The sequence below is a fragment of the Atta colombica genome, unplaced genomic scaffold (assembly GCF_001594045.1).
Source record: "Atta colombica isolate Treedump-2 unplaced genomic scaffold, Acol1.0 scaffold5, whole genome shotgun sequence".
Lineage (NCBI taxonomy): Eukaryota > Metazoa > Arthropoda > Insecta > Hymenoptera > Formicidae > Atta > Atta colombica.
Genome location: NW_017259539.1, coordinates 37,283 through 62,158, shown reverse-complemented (window position 1 = coordinate 62,158; position 24,876 = coordinate 37,283). Strand labels below are relative to the sequence as shown.

Here is a 24,876-nt window from a genome sequence, read left to right as displayed (position 1 = left end):
AAAGTTTCTAACAGATTTTCCACTCTTGTTCGAAAAATAGTCTAGTCCATCTTAGAAGTGTATAGACTAGGGATTTTTCGACTACGTCTCACCTCTGAATCCCTACAGTGCTAGTGATTGAAAAGTGGTAACTATCACAAAGATCGGGGAATATGTCCATTCTATATCAAAAGCCAAATTTGAATGTACGATCGTATAATCAAGAATAGAATTTGATCTTTGGCTGAAATCAACGTAGGTATGTCTATTATCAATTAAAACTACTAAATCTAAATTTAGCAATAAAACTTCAAAATTTGTACCCAATGGATAGCTATGATTTGCTCCCTGACAGAAGAACAATGGATATTAAGAAGATCTTAAAGTAAAGCTTGAACTCCGACAAAGTCAAAAATCGCTGTTCTAGCGCACCAACTTGCGCATTTTTATACACACTATCACACCAATAGCTCACGTAATCTATGCTATATGCAATAACACATTCGTGTCAATTTTTGTATAACAAATTCGTCGCAATAAAATGTCTAATTTTAAGAACTCGACATTATTTATTCGCGCAAACTACGTGTTTATGGATTACTATTTCATAAGAATAGATTGCAAAATTTTTGTATCAAGTAAATATTGTCAACTTGAGACATATTACACTAAGAAATGGTAACAAATATTTCAATTTCGAAACTTTTCATCGTTCTCATAAACTCTACTTCACAAACAATCAATGCGTATACTTTAATCCTAGAGAAAGATTTTCGAATTTATGAAAGAGAAAATTAAGTATTTGTTATACAAAAATTATATGATTTAGTCGGTAATATAAACGGTTTTAGGATCCCCTTAATTTTCCACTGAACTGCAATAGAAACTTTGTCCATGAGTTACGCTAATTGTAGCACGGGGAGTCGGTAACAAGATATTAACACCAATGTGTCATCTCTTGCGAATACTTTAACCGCGCTTCCAATGCTCTGTCGCAATTATATAAATTTAAAATCATCTCGTATTTAATAAAAAATTTCATTCCATTAGCCACTCCACCTCTACGCTCTGTTCTCTTCGTATTAAGTCCGTTCTTTTGATTAGAACTTTATCAGTTAGGGACAGCCAAGTTTCTGCAAAAGCAATCATAATCTAGGAAGTGACCATTAATCTCATTAACTTTGTGTTTGAGACTCTTCCGTTGAAATTCCGTTAAAAAACTTTAAAAACCATTACATGAGTATGACATGTTGGATGAAAGCATTTAATATGCAATTCAGTCCACCATTTTTAAAATTTTATCGATCAGTTGATCGGGATAGAATCTATCGCGTCCATTAGTTTCCTCAGTTTTGATTTTAGATCGAGAGAACTTGAAACGAGCTCACTTACTCGACTGGATTCTTTGTCTGCTGTATCCTTTTCTATTGCCTGTTCGCCACCCTGAAGTTCGCCGGATATTTCTTCAGAACTGAGGAATAGGATTTTTTTCCTACATTTCTGTTTAGTTTCCGCAAATAAGATTCTTGAGAATTGACGTTGTCTCATGCTTTATCCACCTGTTTTGCTGCTTCTGAGCACGCCATACTTTCATATATCACCAGTCCGTAATCTCCACTTTTTATATGCACGACTTGTTTATTGTGCTATGGGCCTCATTACAATTCACACATCGTTTAATTTCTCTACAAAATGAAGCCTTGACTATTTCATGGTGCTGCATTTTCGCTGCAATTTAAACATACCTCCTTCTTGTCGTATATTTTATTAATGTGACCTAGCTTGCCATATTTGAAGCATCATCTAACTTCACTGTAACTAAATCGAGATATGTAGTAGCATTCTCCAAAGAATAATATATTCAAAGACATCCCTTAAAATCGAGGCAAACGGATTGAGAATCCACCTACCTGTCTCTCTTTCTTCTTTAATCTAAACGTTAAAGCCATTTTTCATTTATTGTCATAATAATTAATTTCTTCTATCTGCTCATCCATTTTTATATCTAAAGGAAACTCCTTGAATAATGCCTCTTCTATATAGCATAAATTTCAGGATGAAAGCCTTGAACTCGAGTTCCGTCAAGTGTTTATTAGTAAGAGCCATGTAGGAGTCGAACTAAGTTTCCATACGTTCCTAGCATGACTGATTCTGACCTTGTATTTCAGGACTGCTTTCCTTTCAAATTACATAATTTTCGGGAGATTTTTAAAATCAATAGTGGCTTGTCACCTTATAGGTGTCCACTCTCTTAATTAATACAAAATAAAGCGGATGATAGTAAGTTTCCTCGAAAAAAGGGAATCCGTGCTATCCAATTCAGAGTCTGAGCCTTCATTATTGATATTACTAACCTCTGTAGACTTCTTGATCGAGCTAGAACGTGATCTCTCCTTTTTCATTAATTTTCTTGGGAAAAATTTACCTTCCTTCTTTTGCCATTTCATATCTTTCTTGCCTAAGGTTCCATCATTTTAAACTTTGATAATGCTTGGGCCAACGAGATTTCATTTGTTTCTTTTTGGAGCCGTTTCTTTGTTTGTTCGCTGTCCAAAATAATCTGCATTATCTCCTCCCGGGAGATGTTACTCGAGATATTCACTGCTTCTAAATCCATGTCTAGCGGTCCATTGTCCGTCATCCTCACCATTGGCGAAAAGAATCCGCCGCACTCTAAGATGTAACTAGAAGCACTTATTGATTCAAAGGCCTTTAGAGAGAATCAGAGAAGCAGCTTTACAACTGTCAGAAACTTGATAGCAAACATTAGACATCCATTGGGCGCATCCAAGACTCACGAGAATCGTACAATTGAGGCGCGCGAATCGTGTCACGTCTCCTTTGCAGTCCACGGCTCTCTCCCTATGCATTTTTTTATTTCAACGTGATGGGGAGAGGGGGACATCTAGACAAAGGTTGTATATGCTTTTGAGCCAGAACGCCAAGTGATAAGGCCACTGAGTCTAGAACTGTAGTGGGGAGATAATAGGCATCGCCCGCAGGAATCAACCCAAAAGATGCATCTAACGCCGAGCACTATTTTAACTACTCGATCAAATAAATCTTGGTAAAATTTTTAATTTAACACTAAGTTGTGATATCATTTAACAAAGAGTCCGCGTTATTACTGATGTTTTTTTATTTTAGTGGTAAATAAATTATTAATTATAAAATTCTATTTTAGTGGTAACTAAATTCCCAAGATAACAATTTAAAAAAAAATCGAATAAACAGGCAATTGGGAATTGGCGTTGTAGACAGTGCGCAGTTTTTGTTTCTTTAAAGTAATTCTACATTATATCATTACTTGTACATATTTCAGCTAATTTTTTATCCTTCTTCAGCAAAAAATTTCAGTAGATGATACAATACGTTGATTATCCATAAGTCGTATAAAGATCGTTATATAATGAAATATCAGTCGATATTACATTATGTGGCAGTAATACATATAAAAATCTCCAATTTTAAAGTTGAATAGTGAATGACCGGAAATCTAATTAAATGTAAATAATAATTAAGAGACTAGAAAAAATTCTATGTCACAATGAAAAAAGACTTACCTTACAATGATGTAACCAATGATTATATTGGTCAATTATATTATTACTATAACAAAAAGTAGTAGTTAAATAAAATTATCCGTGAAATCAATAATAAATATGTGTTAGAGTTAAATGTACGATACTGTGATTTCATAAATTGTCAAATTTTGTCACTGGTTAAAACAAAATGAAGATCGATGTAAAGATCGATGTCAGAACAGTATCAATATTTAACTGAGAACTATAACAGGTTTATCCTTTAAAGTTAGCGAAATGTACGAAATATACAAAATAAATTATTGTAAACAAAAATCGGTATCACGTGTTATACGCATGTAAAAGATAGACAATAAGGATATGTTCCGATACAGTATCTATCAACTAGTATCTACCAATACTGACAGTACTGAAAAATTGTTCTGCTATTACTATGCAGCACGCTGCGACAGCGTCTAGTTCTCTCAATGACGTCATAAATGATAACCATATTGCCACTGCGGCTTTTGAGGTGAGGCAGTTACAGTGCAATATGGCATTGCTTAAAAAAGCACAACGCGTCGAAATATTTGATCCAGGAAATAAAAAAAATATATACATTAGATTTAACTGCAGAAGATGCATATATATTCATTCATTTTACCGAAAATGTCTCTTAAATTCTATATCTGAATATTCATGGACATTTACTGTGTCCATATAGTTTTTAATACGAAGTTAAACTGCTTAAATTGATGATCCCATAATTAGTTCATCTTCGGAAGAATTATCGCTGCTGTTTTCGTTCTAAATTTATTGACAATTTAGTACGTTTATCCATGTCTGTTTACATTACCGCCAGTCTATTGCAAACCGTTCCGAATGATATGACATTATAGTAGTGCAGTAATTTTGGAACGACTGCGGCAGTGCACTGTTGTGACGTCATGGTTACACTGTCAGTAAGAAAGGAATACATCTTAAGTTGTATGCTATAGTCTATTACAAATTGTTGAGGAGAGGCACATAAGTTTTATCTAAAAATTCTGTATCTGTTTGATGATTAATTCCATTTTTCTATCTCTTATGTGTATCATCTCTGACATTAATCTCTTGTTATAATTACATTCGGTGTAAGATTTCAACTTTATGTCAATTAAATTTATGACCACATTGCAACCTATGTTCAATTATAACTGAATGTACGGACGTGCGTTTACGGATATGGTTCCTATTTTCCGAAATTCTATTCTTTTTTAGTTGTCTGTACATTTAACCTACATAGATTGTGTCACAGTCATTGCACGAAATTTTATAGACAACGTTTTTTTTGGATTAACAGGGAGAAGATCTTTATGCGCTTTGATTACACATTGAAGTTTGTTCAAGCTAAAGAAAAAAAGATTGGAGTTTAAATCTTTGATGATAATTTAAAATTTCTCAAAAATATTATTAATACATGGGGATGGTGAATGATGATTGTTTATTTTCATTATCCCGTAGTGTCTTTGTCGTGATGTAAATTTTTTTGTTGTTAATCAAATGTTTGATTTGTTCTGTTGTAAATTGTATCATAGACAAACTTCAAAGGGTAATCATTGACGAGACGAATGTTCACAATAAGTTCTAAATTTTTTTGTGAAACATAGAGTGAAATTAAGAAAATCCTATCTATCAAATTAATTATTATGCCTCTCTTTTGTGTAAAAGAATGCTGGGACAAAAAATTAAGTAAGTCTTTCTTGACCATGATAAAATTTTTTCTATGATGTTAATTATTATTTACATTTAATTAGATTTCCAGTCATTCGCTACCATCCAACTTTCAAATTGGACATTTTTATTTTGTAATGGAAGAATATTATTAGGTGTACAACTTTGCTTCCGCCGTTTTCCTATAGATGACTTTAGCGGTAAGTGGTGGTCGAAATAAATAGATCATAGACGTCATACAATAAACTTGGGCATCTGTCAACATAACCCCATAGAAACATTAGTCGATTTGTGTCTGCATCATAAAGTTATTCTCGATTGAAAATGTCAGTTTACGAGCCAAATTTTCGTCATTTGCGGGAGGTTTTAATTTTTTGCTTCAATATGAAGAAATCTGCGGCTAAGGCTCATCGAATGCTCTCAAATACTTATAGTGAGGCCGCTATTAGTGAAAGAACGTGTCGTGAGTGGTTTCAACGCTTCAAGAACGGTGATTTTGACGTCCAAGGTCATGCTCTGTATTTGGTGGGACCAGCTCGGCGTAGTGTATTATGAACTGTTAAACAATCACAGGCGATCGGTATCGAATGCAATTGATGTGTTTGAGCCGAGCATTGAAAGACAAACGGCCGCAATACAACAAGAGACACGATAATGTGATTTTGCAGCATGACAATGCTCGACCCCATGTTGCGAAAGTGGTCAAGACATACTTGGAAACGTTGAAATGGGAAGTCCTACCCCACCCGCCGTATTCTTCAGACGTTGCTCCCTCTGACTATCACTTGTTTCGATCAATAGCACACGGCCTGGCTGACCAGCACTTCCGGTCTTATGAAGAAGTAAAAAATTGGATCGATTCGTGGATAGCCTCAAAAGATGACCAGTTTTTTCGACGCGGGATTCGTACGCTACCCGAAAGATGGGAGAAAGTAGTGACCAGCGATGGACAATACTTTGAATCATAAATGTATAACCAGTTTTTTACAATAAAGCCTCGAATTTCGGAAAAAAAACGGCGGAAGCAAAGTTGTACACTTAATACTATCACACAATGATATCGACTATTTCATTATACAATACAACGATCTTTATAACGACTCATAGATAATCAATATATTGTATCATCTACTAAAATGTTTTGCTGAAAAAGATTAAAAGATTAGCCGAAACATGTACAAGCAATGATATAATATAGAATTATTTTAAAGAAACAAAACCCATACAGCACAGAACGTTGGGAGAATGTTGCAATATTGAATGTTGAATGTCAATGTCTTATCAATGTTGTATCTATATTGATTCTTCTACATTAATTGTTAATGTTGCTGCAACGTTGAAACAATTTAAAATATTAAATAAATTGAACTACAAGTTAAATTTTTTATTGATTTTTTTCATATTGATTGTTAATGTTGCAATGTTGAAATGATATTGAATAAATTATATATCAAAACTTATTTTGTAAAAAATGAACAAAAATAAAATGTCATATATAAATAGAAAATTTAAATCATTTAAATTGATCTTTTAACGAATTTTATTTCTAAACGATATATGTTTACACGAAAATTGGCTGCGTGTGCAGAATGCTCACACATATAGTATTGTTTGTGTTGGCTGTCCGATGCGCGATGTCAACTCATGGTCTTTCTACACATCTATGTTACAATTATAAATCCACTACATTTACTAACATTCAGTGTTCGTGGATTCATCGAAGTTGCAGTTCCCGTACAATTGCAGAGATTAAATCGTTGAATAGTATACAAGATTGGATGGGTGACTTAGGAAAATAAAGAAATGAATTCTCAGACGAGCGAAAAGCGTTTTTTTTTTAATTATAACTTTGTCGTGTGTTTTTGGAATACGATGTTAATCAATAATACTTATTTTAAAAAAGAATAATTAAAGTTCTTAAAATATAAAATAAACAATAAATAAAAAAACAGGCAATTAAGAGCCTAAATTCGCAATAATTGGATCGATTATATCAACATATATTTCTCTTACATATGTATAACAAATACCGAACATTTCGACTTAATTCAAACCGAATCTTCAGCAGTCTTGTATAATACAACCTCTTGATAAATAATTCGAGACATCTTGGTTTTCTTGTATAATATAACTTCCTTAATACAAATCAAGTAATCGAGAATTGAAGTAATCAACTATAGAAGATGGCTTGAATTAGCCGTCATATTTTCTGAAATTATTCGAGATTTTTTCAAATTTTACTTATCTAAGATTATTTTATACGAGTACATAAAGTATTATTTCTTCAGATCACTCCAGAATATCTTTATAGATCATTATGATAAATATTTTTGAGAACATTAACTATAGATTTTCACTATTTAAGAAAAAAATCCAATTTTACAAAAAAAATGTTTATTGCATACAGGAACACGAAAATAAATTTTCGTAAATAGAATATGTATAGATAATAATAAATTTACTACTCGTAACGTTTGAGATTTTTTAATATTGACAAAGCAATATCCAATTAAATATTAATATAAATATTAATAGGTACTTTATAAAATAAAAAATTCAAAAAGGAAATTGAATAAACAGGCAATTGGGAATTGGCGCTATAGAGCACGATGTGCAGTTTTCCCGTACAGTACACTAACATTGAATCAATATCTCAGAAATGTTGATTTGCGAACATTGCAGTAATGCGAAATGTAGATTCAATGTTGAAGAGATGTTGCAGAAACGTCTAATGTTGAATTACAATGTGTGTGAGACATAAAAAATATTTCTTATATTAATTAATTCAATTTTATTATTAAAATAAGTATAAACAATAAACGAAGAAACGGACAATTAAGAGTCTAAATTCGTAATAATTGGATCGATTATATCAACATATATTTCTCATCTTATATGTATAACAAATATCGAATGTTTTAAATACCGCCATCAGACGGTGCAACCGTACATTTTTCCTCTAGTCGACGACATTAATAAATAAAATCAAAGATTTCAGGTTTTGCATCGCAATATCTCCGCTTGTAGAGTATGTAGAGAAAAAATAAAAATACTTTCATTATATATTTTAAGTGGATGCAATCGATTAAGCACACTTAGAACCTGATCAATTCTAGTCCGTATTGAGATCCAATAATCTCAATCCCTGGCAACTCATCGGCTCGTTTAAAGTAACCACGGCAGTGTCGCTGCGCGTAACTTAGCGTTGAGACACTATCAGTATCTCCAGATACTCTAAGATAATCTTGGATAATATGAAGTAATATTTGATAATCTGGAATAATTCGAGATAGTATTAGGTAATTTTAAATAATCCGATTTAAAGGTAATCCGTATCAAGGAAATATTTAACTTTTTCGTACATTACCGCTCGTGTGTGACCAACCCCCCGATTTTTTTTAATCATTCAGACTTTTCTGATATTAACTAAACATCTTGATAATTTGATTGATTATCATATCTACGAAAAAGTTAAATATTTTTAAAATTAAACGGCTACCGTGTCTATTTACTTAATCGCACACTAAAAAAATTAGCAAAAAAATGTTTTGTGAAAAAAATTGGCAAGTTTTTATATACAGGTATCATAAGCAAACTGGAACATCTCAGTGAGTCGAATGTTGATGCTTTCTGGTTATCTCCGATTTATCCTAGTCCGATGATTGATTTTGGTTACGATATTTCTGATTTTGTCAATATCGACAAAACATTTGGCACTATGAAGGATTTTGAGGTACTCGTAAAAGCCACACATGCTGCATCAATGAAGATTATTATGGATTTTGTTCCTAATCATTCGTCGGATCAGCACGAATGGTTCCAAAAAAGTTTACAAAGCATAAAACCTTATACTAACTATTACATATGGCATAAAGGCAAGGTGCTATCAAACGGAACGATTACAGTGCCGAATAATTGGGTAAGTAATTGGATAATTCGAAGCTACATGTAACATGACTGAGGAGACAGCAGAGACTAAAGCGAGAAATGTGAATTGTTAAAGTCGGTAAATTAATCCAAGGTTGAACACGCGAGCGCACACGCGATGTTCAAATTTTATACATCCTCTTTCGTGTTCTCTGAATGAGATTAAGCTTTTATTATTAATTTCCTATCTCATAGTGTGATATAAACAATGCTTAAGAGGATTCTAAAGCAATCTATATTATCGACTTATCAATTAATTTTTGTATAACAATTACTTTTTTCCTCTTTTACAGAATTGAAAATCCTTTTTCAGGATTAAAGTATATACATCTGAGAAATGGAGTTTATGCTGAGAACATAAAATTTTTAACATTTTTTTTAACATTTTTAAATTGAGATCTTTACTATTTCTTAATCCAATGTAACACTCTGGAACAAATGTTGTCACATTGTGACATTTGCTTCATATAAAAACTGTACAATCTATATTTACAAAATAGTAATCCACAAACTAATTAGTCTGTACAAAGAAACAACGTGGAATTCTTCCAATAGAATTGGACTTAGACGTGTAATTAAAATGTTATTGTTATACGAAAATTTATGTGTGCGTGAGATAATGATGTACATCTGATACAGAAAGGTTGCAACACTTTTTTTTCGATGAGTTTCGGAATGCAGCCTACTCACAGAGCGATTCTTATTTATCGATTTATAAGTAGAAATCAATGAGCAAGCTGTAACCCATCGAAAAAAAGTGTTACAATCTTTCTGCGATCAACTGTATTACGTATACACATACTATGTATAATGATGTATCAGTGACACGTAAATCATCTGTGTATAAATTTTATTTACACTATGATCAATTGTTTTTAAACTTCTTAATATTAGAGGATATTTGAGCCAACTTCACCTATAACATTCAAATATCGTATAATGTGCTGCCTAAGCCGGCCACATACGTTCAAACAAACTTGTCGTATGTTTGTACAAATTACATGAACGTGTGTAGTGCCTTGCGACAACTGTACAGTTCTGTCATCTACACGTTCCAATAAATTTGCACAAACATGCTTGTACAAGCATGTACACTCGTCAGCAGAAAAGTTGCAACACATTTTTCCGATAAATTCCGATAAGTTTCGGGGCTCACAATCAGCATTGCTCATGTAGGATAGTTATACGTAAAAGATCATTTATACTGACCGTAATTTTGTTAACTTGTGCCTTAATCTGTAAGAATTGACTAATCACGAGTGTAAATGGAATAATTAACTATGATTGATATATTAATCATTATTGAATATTTAATATACGCTTATACATTTAACTTAGTTAATTTCATGTACAGCAATTTGTTGTATGCACCAATCCAGTTAATGCAAGAAATAAAATTTGTTATTATGATTATTATTTATTATGATTAAACGCGTTAATTAAGTTCTAATTAAGATCTGTTTGTGTTTAAAATCACCCAAAATTTTTACATTTAAAATAAAATAAATATACATTTAGATGTTAAAGAAAGAGAAAGCGAAGATGCTAAATAAAAAGTATAAGCAATACATGAACAGACATTCTGATTAGATTTTAAAAGTGACACACATGATCCAATTTATGTGTGCAAATTATTTGTGCAAATATATCGAATAAATTTTCATATTTGCTCAAGTCATGTGCAAGCCAAAATAACTGTGCAGTTCTGATACACAAGTTCAAATAAATTTGCACATGTAGCTTGCACAATCATACTTAACAAGATTATTGAATGTGTATGGCCGACTTTTTTTCGTTTTACATTGAGATGCATGAGAGATCTCGCAATTATTTAAATTTCACATTTGAAGAGATTATTCGAGATTTGTTAACGCATAATGTATAAATAATTATATAAATGTTTAAAATATTTAAAAATGTTAATAAAATTATAAAAATGTTAAAAAATTTATAAGCTATATTAATAGAAATATTTGAGATTTAATTATAGAGATAATAATTGATTACTCTTAAAAATATCTTTCATTAATTATTAAGAGGTTATTTTACATTAAACTAACTATCTAGATATACATATGTATATCTAGATATACATTACAAATTATCTTCAATTAAAATTAAATTTCGGTTTGTAATTGTAATAACAAAAACAAGCAGATTTTTTTAAAATTAATACGTAACTTCTGAAAAACTTATTCCATTGCTCGACATATCTGAGAAGGTAGTATTTCAGCGCTAAAACAATCGCGTGAAATCAAAGATATACTGAGAGAAAAATGTCGAAATATTATGAAGCAAATGTTATTTGCGAAATTTGATTGTAATTATTCAAAATATACATTTCTGTGAAATATATCTCTTAATTGCAAAAATATATAATAGATGACTTTGCTAGGAATAAAATTTTATTTCGCCCATATTTAAATAAATATTTCAGTGAAATATATTTCTCACAAATATATTTTTAGGCATTTTTTTCTCAGTGTACTGACAATCCATCGCGATTACAAGTTTTGTATGCGTGAAATGATTCATTAATTACAAAATTATAAATATTATATAACACGATCACACGGAGCGTTTACTTGCAACATAAAATAATACCGTGTAATAAAGTAATTTTTTTTCTTCACACGTAGAAGACTCAAATTGTCCACAAAAATAGAAACAAAATGCAATACGGACGTACATGTCATCTCGCGACATCAAATCATTTTATGTACATTTGAAATTGTATACACATTTGAAGAGATTATTTCGGCTATGGTGTAAAATGAAATTTTGCGATTGTCTGAAAATTATACATTTTTATATAAAATTGGTCGCTAAATGAGAAAATGATAAAAGTTAAACGGTTAGAGTAAAGCAAAATAGTGAAAATATGTATTCTTAATATGTATTGAAAAAATTGCTCAAAATTTTCGAATTTTCTACAAAAGCAGTTATGACGCATTTCCCTTGAACTTAGTTGTATACATAATGCAACATAGTGTGCTTGTAAGATAAATTTGCGCATAGTAATGTGCTAACCTCATTTTCCGCCATTTTACAACATATATATTTGCACGATTGTCAGATTTGAAATGATTAAAAAATACATTAAATGAAAAATAATAAATCATAGTAAAAAACTAATAGATAAGTAATTATTTACTATAAATGATTATTTACTATGTGTGAAACTATTATAGCAGGCGTATTGAAATAAAATTCGCCAAAAAATGGTGAAAAAAGATCAAGCTCTGATTGCAGCAGATAAACATGCGCAAGAACACATCATGTCTACTTGCATCATGTGTCGGTACCAAGCATTACCGCAGAAGCAACACGAATGAAACGTCATAATCACAAAGCCGTAATCCTAAATTTTCGTCTCGTCGAAAGATTGCGATTAACGTCTTATTCTTATGACTAACCAACGGAAAGACAGGCATAACTTATCGCTTGCCTCGTAGTCAATCAATTTATCGCTTTTTATTATCCTACAGTTTTGACTAGCCAGCCAGTATCCATAATCCATTCTTAATCTCAAAACCATCTCAAGCAATGTCTTAAAATGTTAATACGGCTCTTTAATTCATGGCATCTGAAGCACTTAAGATCATATTAAATCATGAGCAAAGTCTATGGATTCCGCCCTAACTTTTACGTGCAATGATTTTAAGGCCGCGGCTCGATTTGGATTTACAATGCTTACGAATCATAGCAAGCTGTTTGACATTATTACCAATTTTTTGGATTATAACAGAACTGAAAATTATAAAAAAGTTGTAGCCGAAATGATTGTTGCATTTCGTAAAAAAAAATAGGAGTCAACATGTTGAAAATCTACTTTTTGCACAATTATTTGGATTTTTTTCCCTACAACTTGGGTGATTTTAGTGACGAGCACAGCAAGCCATCAAAATATGAGCCGTTTCAAAATATTGCTACAATCAAACAACGCTTTAAAAGAAAAGACTCTCGTCATATTAGCAAATATTGCCGTCAATTTATCACGATACAACAAAATCAGCATACTTAAATACCAAAGCAAATGCTTGTGTTTTCTCATAAAATAATTTGTTCTTTTTTTTGTACATTCAATTAATAAATTTATAACGATATGCATATCGTTATTAACGCATAACTCGCGGGTTCCGCCGAAGGTTCATAAACTCTACTGAGCAACGCCGACCAATATCGTTTCCGCTCGTATTGTCGGCCGACAAAGATCATCGAGTCAGATCGGAATAATATGAGCGAAACAATACGAACAACAATCCGTACATACTCGCGAATTGTTGCCCACGCTTGCGATTCTTTTTCGCTCCTGTCCGAATCTACTAATACTGACTCCTAGTGGCCAATTCTAGAATTCTCGACAGTGATCGACCGGTCTCCTGCATCTAGCCACTGCACCGATGGAGTAATCCCAGAGAAAACTCCTGCCAATAATAGCCGACCAGTTGCAGTCCTTGCGCTGTTGCACCGATACTCTCTGAGGCCAGAGCGTACTCTGTCCCCGCCGAGCTTTCTCGGCCGCCGGCCAACCGCAGCAGTTTTCTCGCACCGCGCCAGCATGGGGGATGAGTGCGCTTTGTCTCCGTCGAATGATTCTTAGTCGTCTAGTGCAAACGCTTTCGCTGTACTTACAACCAGTAGCCAGGGATGAAATTTTCTCCGCCTTCGCCGAGAGTTCTTGGCTGTCGATTACCAATACTATCAACTTCACGTTCCTTGCGCTATCGCGTCGAGACGAAATATCGCGCCGTGCGTCTGACGTGTATCTACGTTCACGCCGACCAATCAGCTATGCGCCGTAGCTGTTTGCCAATTATATGTACTAGAAACTCTGTAGGGTAACAGAAATTCGCAAAGTGTCACGTGATCGATATATTTCTCTGATTGGGTGGAGTAATTCATAATAGCTGCCGTATTAAATTTATCAATATACTCAACATCGACTGCTGTCGACTGCTATGAAATGAGTAAACATCCTTCAATGTTTTGTAAATATTTATCTATTATTTCATGCTTTGCATTAAATGTTACATACCTTATGTACAGAATTTACATCCATCATAACCATGTCATGAATTGCGCCACATATTGTTGTAGTAATAACAGTGTTATTTCACAATAGTCGACAGGAATCGATGTTAAGTATATTGATAGTAAATTCAATAAGGCCGCTACTACGAATTATTCCAACCAATCAGAGAAATATATCGATCACTTTGCGAATCTCTGTTACACTAGAGTCTCTAATATGTATGTGCCGTATAGCATTATCACGCTGCATCATAAAAAGCCGTCTGTGACATCCAGCATGCGAAATCGCATTCTGGGAAAGAATACATACTCACCCACGCACGCATGCACGCATGCCCAAACGCGCAAAACGTGTACAAATCCGACACATTACACGTTCATCTTTCATATTGTACGTATATACATTTACATATATTAAGATTTTAATAAATACATTATTCACACTAGAATCGTATTCTTTTTATCCGCTTGCATCTCTTTTTTTCGTTTGAGCCTCTTTTGCTTTCCGAGCCGAAATGTCCGAATCCAACGAGTTAATCCGCGCGAAAGTTAGATTGTTTCAAATTTTTTGTTTAATTTTTTGTTTAAAATTTAACATAATTTAATAACTTTAATTTAACATAACTTTAAATTTAATTTTCTTTATTTTGTTAGAAAAACGAATAATAAAATTGCTTTTAAATAAAGTCATGTAAAATATTAGGTGTACAACTTTGCTTCCGCCGTATTCCTATAGATGGCTTTAGCAGTAAGTAGTGGTCGAAATAAATAGATCATAGACGTCATAAAATAAACTTGGGCATCTGTCAACATAACCCCATAGAAACATTAGTCGATTTGTGTCTGCATCATAAAGTTATTCTCGATTGAAAATATCAGTTTACGAGCCAAATTCTCGTCATTTGCGGGAGGTTTTAATTTTTTGCTTCAATATGAAGAAATCTGCGGCTCAGGCTCATCGAATGCTCTCAAATACTTATGGTGAGGCCGCTATTAGTGAAAGAACGTGTCGTGAGTGGATTCAACGCTTCAAGAACGATGATTTTGATGTCGAAGACCGGCATAGCGGTGGAAGAGAGGTTTTCGAAGATGCAGAATTGGAGGCATTACTTGAGCAAGACTCGTGTCAAAATCAAGAAGAATTGGCACGATCATTGGGAGTGACTCAACAAACCATTTCAAAACGCCTCAAAGCCATGGGAATGATTCAGAAGCAAGGAAATTGGGTGCCGTACGAATTGAAGCCGAGAGATGTTGAACGGCGTTTGTTTGCTTGTGAACAGCTGCTTAAAAGGCAAAGATGGAAGGGATTTCTGCATCACATTGTGACTGGGGACGAAAAATGGGTTCATTACGATAATCCCAAGCGCAGAAAATCATGGGGAGTTCCCGGCCATGCTTCCACGTCGACGGCCAAACCGAATATTCACGGCTCCAAGATCATGCTCTGTATTTGGTGGGACCAGCTCGGCGTAGTGTATTATGAACTGTTAAAACCGACTGAAACAATCACAGGCGATCGGTATCGAACGCAATTGATGCGTTTGAGCCGAGCATTGAAAGACAAACGGCCGTAATACAACGAGAGACATGATAAAGTGATTTGCAGCATGACAATACTCGACCCCATGTTGCGAAAGTGGTCAAGACATACTTGGAAACGTTGAAATGGGAAGTCCTACCCCACCCGCCGTATTCTCCAGACTGCTCCTTCTGACTATCACTTGTTTCGATCAATGGCCTGGCTGACCAACACTTCCGGTCTTATGAAGAAATAAAAAATTGGATCGATTCGTGGATAGCCTCAAAAGATGACCAGTTTTTTCGACACGGGATTCGTATGCTACCCGAAAGAAAGTAGTGGCCAGCGATGGACAATACTTTGAATCATAAATGTATAACCAGTTTTTTACAATAAAGCCTCGAATTTCGGAAAAAAAACGGCGGAAGCAAAGTTGTACACCTAATATATTTTTTCATTAATATTCACAAAGAAAATTATAGAAAGACTAAAAAAGAAAAAATTTTAGTTGAAAGCGATTTTCGACTAAAACTGCATTTTTTCACCATTTTGTTCTATTTCAATTGTTTTAATTTGATCATTTTCTCACTCAGAGATCAATTTTACACGGAAATACATAATTTTCAGACAATCGTAAAATTTCATATTGTGCCGCAGACGAAATAATTTCCTCTAAATGTCAAATACGCACAAAAAACGCAAATAATTTAATATCATTAAACGCATGCTGGTACTAGATTTTATCTTTCACGGACAATTTGATTTTTTGTGCTATCGCGCGGTATAATACATTCAAACTAAGCAACCTGCTATATTCCAACTAATGCAAACGCATTGTTCTTTTGAATGTCCCTATATTTTTTGATGTTTTATATATATTTCTATATATATTTCTATATATATTTCTCTATGCATAACCCCCTTTTTCCCCCCCCACACACACACACACACACACACACACACACACACACACACACATATATATATACACACAGGATATCTCAGACCGTCCACCCTTTTTATTTCCGTAGGATAAGATCTATTCAAAAATATATTCAGACCAAAGTTATAAGATTTAAAAAGATCTATTATTGATCATATCAGTTTGATATTGGGTGGTTTTGCCAAGGTCAGATCAAGGTCACATCGATTTTTTTAAATGAAACATCCTACTTTTTATTCTAGAATCTAATAATCGATGTCAAAAGCTTTCCAAAACTCTATAATAAAGTATCTTTTGATTAAGTAAATTTCGAGTTATGAAGATTAAAATTTACAATACCGCCAGCCAGCCATTAGCATTATCTAAGCTATACTGCGTAGAAGTTACCCGGATTTATTCTTTTGTGTGTATGTGTGTGTGCGTGCGTGCGTGCGTGCGTGCGTGCGTGCGTGCGTGCGTGCGTGCGTGCGTGCGTGCGTGCGTGCGTGCGTGCGTGCGTGCGTGCGTGCGTGCGTGCGTGCGTGTGTGTGTGTGTGTGTGTGTGTGTGTATAAAACAGAATAATTGTGAAATTATTTGCATGCATAGATGAGCGTATTCGGTGGATCAGCATGGACTTGGCGTGAAGAACGACAAGCGTATTATTTTCATCAATTCGCACCACAACAGCCCGATCTCAACTATGAGAATGAGAATGTAGTGAATGCAATGAAGGTATATACAAAATAATCATGAAATTTAAATCAATATTTCACGCTAAAGTATTGTGGTAGATTAATTGTTAAATATAAAATTATGATTTTGTATTAGTACAATATATTTTGCAAAAGAAAATTGGTAATCTTATATATAAGTCTTATAACAAGAGTTCACGCTAGAAACTGCGGTGAATTTCCGGGAGATTTATAGGAAACTTATAGGAGATAAGACAGTTTATCAGCCAAATTAATTTCGTATTTAATAACTTGGAGGCAAAATCCGATAAATGGCCCAATTGCAGCTCGACGTAAAAAATTATCGCTAATGAAATATCCAATTCTCTCGATCAGAATTTAGATCAAAATTGATTTTGGATTATCTTGTTATCTTGTTGTCTTGAGGAATCACAACAGCAAAGCTGTGTATAGGCGACGGATTATAGCATGTCGTTGATGTCATGAAGGATGAAAATAAATCCGGTCTGTATATATCAAGGACATCGCTTTTTCCGTCATCATCCTGTGCACGACAGATTTTCCATTCATCGTTGCGCTGCAAAATGAAAAGCAAATACCGTTCTGTTTTCTGCTCTTTCAGCAATTTTTAACATTTCAAAAAAATCACGATCGCGATAAAAATCGATCGATGGTACAATGTACATAATATTGTATTTACTGTTGTATAAAGTCGCATTTTTATATACAAAAATAATAACTGATATATAAATCAAGACAAATCGTTAAAATATGTGTATATAAAATGAAAACGGTAAATGTTTTCTATGATCACGTTGCCACATTAACAGGAAAACGGACTTAAATGAGCATAAATTATGCTTGCGGAATTAGTCAAGAAGCAGATATACTATTTGCCAATTTTTTAAAGATGTGAAAGAACACTTAAAATATCGTTCATATACGTCACACTAATACGATTTAACGAAGATAATAATCGACAATGATCGTCCGACTATACGGTGACAAATGTCCAGCGGGCGTGAAGCGAGATAATTACGATCAATTTAACAAACAAAAGTTCGCCGAGCTGGAATAACAACTTTTAAACAAATTATTTGCACATCGTACTTAATTAAAGGCTAAAGGTCAAATTTTCTCGTGGCCATTATAATTTCTCTTTTTTTTATATTATAGTAGAGAATCAGTATATAGAGAATCAGTAGAATTATAGTACACAGGAAAGTTTTGTAAGATTCTACAATTAAATCCTATGCGCGTAATTTGAAAAACAGTGAAATGGTGAAATATCCAGCTGTGATACCAAAAGTTGTAAAATACACTGATACATGCAATAAAATCCGGATTGAACAAACTATCATGTAGTGAATAAAGCGGCAAGCTCGCGTGACGCTACACAATCATTTTTGTACTGATCCTAAAAACTCGGTAAAATTTCAAATATGTCTTTTGTTTGTTTTATTTAATAATTACAAAAAACCTTTTCTCTCATTGCGTATTTTTTTTGCTAAAACAGTATGTAACAAAAATTTTTTTGTTTTCATTTCGTTGCTTGTGCATGATGTTAATATTTTACGCGATTTCTTTTTTTCTGCGAAAACTTCTTCGAGCATCTTTTTATCATAGTTTTAATTCTTAAAAATCTCTTATGTCACAAAATTTTCTCAGAACGTGCCACGTTCATAATATAAAACTAGATCGAAATGAGAATAAACTGCAGCATTATTTTTCTTTAGATTTAGATATTTGTATACATGTATTGCTGAGATATATATACTATCTCAGCAAAAATATATTAGCTAATCGGGAATGATTACATCAATTTAATGAATATCGTCTTTTAATCTGTCTTTTTTACATTTTTTATTGTTAATAATTTAATCTGATACGAAATTACAGAAATAATTGTATTTACGTTATTTATACTAATCAAAGCATTGTAAATTATGTTATAATACTTATAATAATACTTATATATGTTCTAATATTCATAACAAATTAACAATTTAATTTTATGTAAAATAAAAAAAATAATTAAATCAAGTAAATAATATAAAAGGGGGCTACGAACCACGTTGGATGTTATGTGCTAATGACTTTTATAAATATACAAAAATACAAATAATATTAAAACAAACGTTTCAATCATTTTCAATGTTAGAATAATTTAAATTAATATTGTAACGAAACAAGAATGCTCCCATGTGAAAATACAAATAATCGCACAAATATTTGCATGTTAAAAATTGCTTAAAATAAAGCGGTGCAATATGACCCAGTTCTTGGAAGCAGACCATACTTTGGTCTTGGTTTAATGATACTAACATCTACAAGTATGGTGAATTCTCATCCACCATACTTGTAGATGTTAGTATCATTAAAAATTGTCATCTGTGTCTTAAATAAATCTACTTCCAATAATACAATCGGCCGATATAAAGAAATAACATTTAACGTGGTTCATAGCTCTCTTTTATATTATTTATTTAAGGAGGTTCTCATGTTTGATAAAATATAAGACAAATCTATAATACACATGTAATACATATGTTAATAATATTAATAATATCTAGAAAAAAATTTCATTGACTTTTATCATTTTGAATCATTTTGAAGATTTAAATTTAATTCTAAATTTATAAAATTTTGCTTTACAAGTTGAAGATATAATCTTACTCTGTCGTTATTCTTTTTCAAATTAAGACACTTGCGTATAAGACAGCAATTTAAAAATCGTTATAATTATAAAATAAACACTTAAGTTTGTTCTCGTAAAGTGTCATTTAAACTGATCGTACAGTTTATAAGAAATTTATATTTTTCAATGAAAAAAGCTATAATATATGTCAAATGGATGATGCGTATATATACATCACAAATAAGCACCTTACAACTTTTATTTTGAAAATATTTAGTAAAATATAAAATTAATAATAATTATATATAAAATATTATTAATAATCTTTTTATTCCATTACTTTAATTGTTTTACGTATTATTATGAATAAATTGTCTATTGACTAGGAAATAGCGTTTCTTAAGTTAAATTATTTGAATCGTTTCTCTATTAAATTATAATTAAATCATTTGATCCTTTTTATACACTAATTATTATTTCGAACAAGTGTATTAAGGAACACACAATTTAGTAGTAATTTAATCCACTTGATACATAGCTCATGTAGACAGATGCTGTACTTAAACATATGTATGTATATATCGTGCTCTCTACTGTCTTCAGAATGTCATGAGATTTTGGCTCGACAAGGGGGTGGATGGCTTTCGGATGGACGCGGTGCCACATTTGTGTGAGGACGTCAGATTTTTGGACGAACCACTCACGGATAATTCAAATCCTAATGACTATGGCTACACGCACAAGATATATACGAAGGACCTTCCGCATACCTACGAAATAGTCAAAGGATGGCGAGAAGTGTTGAACGAATATTTAGATGAAAAAATTATGATGATCGAGGCTTATGCGAACATGACGATGACGATAAAATATTACGTATACGGCGCACACTTTCCTTTCAATTTTGGTTTTATTACCGATACGAATCAGGATTCTAAAGCAATTGATTTCAAGAGATTGATTGATAGATGGATGGTAAACATGCCTGTTTTAAGAGCAACTGCTAACTGGGTGGTAAGTCGAGTAAGAGAAACTTATTTTTCGATTCTAGAAATCTCCAAATATCTCCACTTGATTAAAAGCTTGATATTTTTTAAAATATTATGCAATATGTTTTTTTTTTAAATACTTAACAATTCGAGATACGTTATCGTACTTATCTTGAGTTCTACTTTTAAAATTAATAATAAATTAAATCAATAATATAATTCACATTGTATTCTCTTTTTACAGGCAGGAAATCATGACAAATCGCGTTTAGTCACTCGTTACGGACGATATCGAGCGGAAATTATAACCATGATAACTTTACTGCTTCCTGGAATAGCTGTAACTTATAACGGGGACGAAATCGGCATGGAGGACACGTGGATCTCATGGGAAGACACCAAAGATCCACAAGGCTGCAATGCCGGTAAAGATGTTTATGAAAAAGCATCTCGAGATCCCGCAAGGACACCGTTTCAATGGGACAACACCACTTCGGCTGGTACGGGTTTACTTAAGCAACTTCTAAAATCGTTAATCTATCAGTTAAATTGGACTAAAACGCAATTAAGTTGATTATTATCTGTAGTAATAATTAGAGTCCGACCGAAATTTTTACCGAAACTGAACTAAAACACTCGACTATATATCAATTTCAATCGAAATCGAAATCAAAATTTAAAAATAAGAAGAAGACAAGATCCTATAAAGGCCATATGTATAGACATATCATACACTTTTTCTTCATAAATATCGTAATTTATCGAAATAATAATTAAATTTCGATCGAAAACTGAAATTTGTGTATGTCAAATTTGACCAAAGAATATAAGTAGAGGAAAGGCTTCTATTATGAAATACCGAGTGTTTCGAATGATACCGAGAAGTGTTTCGGCATCGATATCGAGACTGAGACGAGACTTAAAATCTGACTCGAGACTGATACGAGTCTTTTTATATCGAGAATCTCGACGAAGACTGTCGAATTTTGTAATGTCAGATACAATTTCTAATGCATAAAATATAAATCTCAGATCCGATTTTTCATTATCTGGTTAACTTGTGCTTAATCTGATCACTTCAGCAGAAAATTGCATATGATAGAGTTAATTAAACAAGAAACTCAACATTCTTTCGAAAACCAATCAGAAGGAAAAGACTTAATATATAATAAAAGTACCCTTCGTTCGATTTGCAATTTTGTAATATTACATAATTATTTCACCCAATGGGCTTTATCACAAATAAAGCCCATTGGATAAAACATCAAGTTAAGCTTAATCACAAGTTAATTAGGTGATAAAAAACTGGGCCTTAAACTATACGAGGATTGAATAGACACTATATTTGTATGTAGTAACGAAAGGGAAAAGAAGTTAGAAGTCGGAATTTGTATGAATGATGTAATATTGTATGAATTAAAAAAAGTTTTAAAAATTTTTTGAAATTAGGTTTAATAAAAAAAGAAATTACTTTTTAAGAAACAATAATACTCGTAATCATTTTATTTGCATTTAATTTTAAAAAATTTCATTGAACTTTATGGTGCATCTTGATACTTAAAAACTACGAGTAAATTAGCCTATATTTAACACATATAGATATGTACATATATATGTAATCATATAAATTCAATTGCATAGACTTATTTGATGTAAGTATCTTATTTATTAGATGTACAACTTTGCTTTCGCAGTTTTCCTATAGATGGCTTTAGCGGTAAGTGGTGATCGAAATAAATAGATCATACAATAAACTTGGGCATCTGTCAACATAACCCCATAGAAACATTAGTCGATTTGTGTCTGCATCATAAAGTTATTCTCGATTGAAAATGTCAGTTTACGAGCCAAATTCTCGTCATTTGCGGGAGATTTTAATTTTTTGCTTCAATATGAAGAAATCTGCGGCTGAAGCTCATCGAATGCTCTCAAATACTTATGGTGAAGAACGTGTCGTGAGTGGTTTCAACGCTTCAAGAACGGTGATTTTGACGTCGAAGACCGGCATAGCGGTGGAAGAGAGAAGGTTTTCGAAGATGCAGAATTGGAGGCATTACTTGAGCAAGACTCGTGTCAAAATCAAGAAGAATTGGCACGATCATTGGGAGTGACTCAACAAGCCATTTCAAAACGCCTCAAAGCCATGGGAATGATTCAGAAGCAAGGAAATTGGGTGCCGTACGAATTGAAGCCGAGAGATGTTGAACGGCGTTTGTTTGCTTGTGAACAGCTGCTTGAAAGGCAAAGACGGAAGGGATTTCTGCATCGCATTGTGACTGGGGACGAAAAATGGGTTCATTACGATAATCCCAAGCGCAGAAAATCATGGGGAGTTCCCGGCCATGCTTCCACGTCGACGGCCAAACCGAATATTCACGGCTCTAAGGTCATGCTCTGTATTTGGTGGGACCAGCTCGGCGTAGTGTATTATGAACTGTTAAAACCGACTGAAACAATCACAGGCGATCGGTATCGAACGCAATTGATGCATTTGAGCCGATCATTGAAAGACAAACAGCCGCAATACAACGAGAGACACGATAAAGTGATTTTGCAGCATGACAATGCTCGACCCCATGTTGCGAAAGTGGTCAAGACATACTTGGAAACGTTGAAATGGGAAGTCCTATTCCACCCGCCGTATTCTCCAGACGTTGCTCTCTCTGACTATCACTTGTTTCGATCAATGGCACACGGCCTGGCCAGCACTTCCGGTCTTATGAAGAAGTAAAAAATTGGATCGATTTGTGGATAGCCTCAAAAGATGACCAGTTTTTTCGACGCGGGATTCGTACGCTACCCGAAAGATGGGAGAAAGTAGTGGCCAGCGATGGACAATACTTTGAATCATAAATGTATAAGTTTTTTACAATAAAGCTTCGAATTTCGGAAAAAAAAACGGCGGAAGCAAAGTTGTACACCTAATATATGTTTCTGCTTTGCTAGAAGCGTTTCAGAGATTAAAAATGATCATAACTAAATAATGAATGAATCATAACTAAAAATGATCACTCACTAACGTTGAAAAAACAAATTGAAGATAAAGGAAAATGAATAATCAAACATGTTTGATAATAAAGAAAAACACTTATAAAAATTATAGAAACTTAGAAAAATTACTACCATAACCTTCAATTAATGGTAGTATAATTATTTTTATTAATGCGAGTAGGCGTACAGATTTATATGACTAAAATACTTACTTCGCTCATACTCTTATGTCTTATCTGATATTATCACAAAAAAGGGACAGAGAAATTATATAGAAAAAGGAAATAATATAGTACATATATTTTATTAAAAAAATATCTTAAAAGTAGAACCTTTGATTTTGCCTTTTGTTTTGAATAGTCTCATCCATTTGAAAAAAATATAGTTTTGTAAGTTAATTGTTTGAAAATTGTTATTCTGTATCTATATAAATCAAATTTTAATGAAAGTAGCTTTTGAAATTTACTTGATGAAAATATATGCAAATAGCTTTCTTTAAAAATTATCTGTAATTCATTAAAAAAATGTATGAGATCATATATATACAGGATGTCTGGAAATAATCGCCAAATATTTCATGGGCAAATAGAGCGGACTAAACTGAGTCGAAAAGTCCTCTACTATTTTGTAAATTTCCCCAATAGTTAATGAGATTATTAATCCTTAAAGATAGCCGAATACGCGCGCTCGCCCGGCCTACTACTGCGTATAGGCCGGTGTATATGCCTACCGATCGCTTGGCGCGCGGGCCTTAGGAGTTGGCTGGCAAACGCCCCGCGTTGCGCACACCGCCGCAAACCTCCATAGCTCGGACGGTTGCCAGGTTATCCCCGCTCCCTACGGCCCGCGCGCCAAGCGATCAGTAGGTGTGTATACTTTGCAGTAATATTCGGCTATTTTTAAAGATTAACTATTGGGGAAACTTACAAAATGGTAGAGGATTTCG

The 24,876-nt window shown here is 33.1% G+C and overlaps 1 protein-coding gene across 1 annotated transcript in view; it reads left to right on the top strand.

The window, feature by feature from the left end:
• Positions 1-8,856: 8,856 nt before the first annotated feature.
• LOC108691698 (alpha-glucosidase-like) overlaps positions 8,857-24,876 on the top strand; it is a 19,671-nt gene continuing 3,651 nt past the window's right edge. Inside the window, exons 1-4 of the mRNA XM_018199564.1 lie at positions 8,857-9,132; positions 17,227-17,352; positions 20,554-20,964; positions 21,184-21,439. Of these exons, the coding sequence (XP_018055053.1) occupies positions 8,872-9,132; positions 17,227-17,352; positions 20,554-20,964; positions 21,184-21,439 (1,054 nt within the window). The 5' untranslated portion in view covers positions 8,857-8,871. The remainder of the gene's footprint in view (positions 9,133-17,226; positions 17,353-20,553; positions 20,965-21,183; positions 21,440-24,876) is intronic.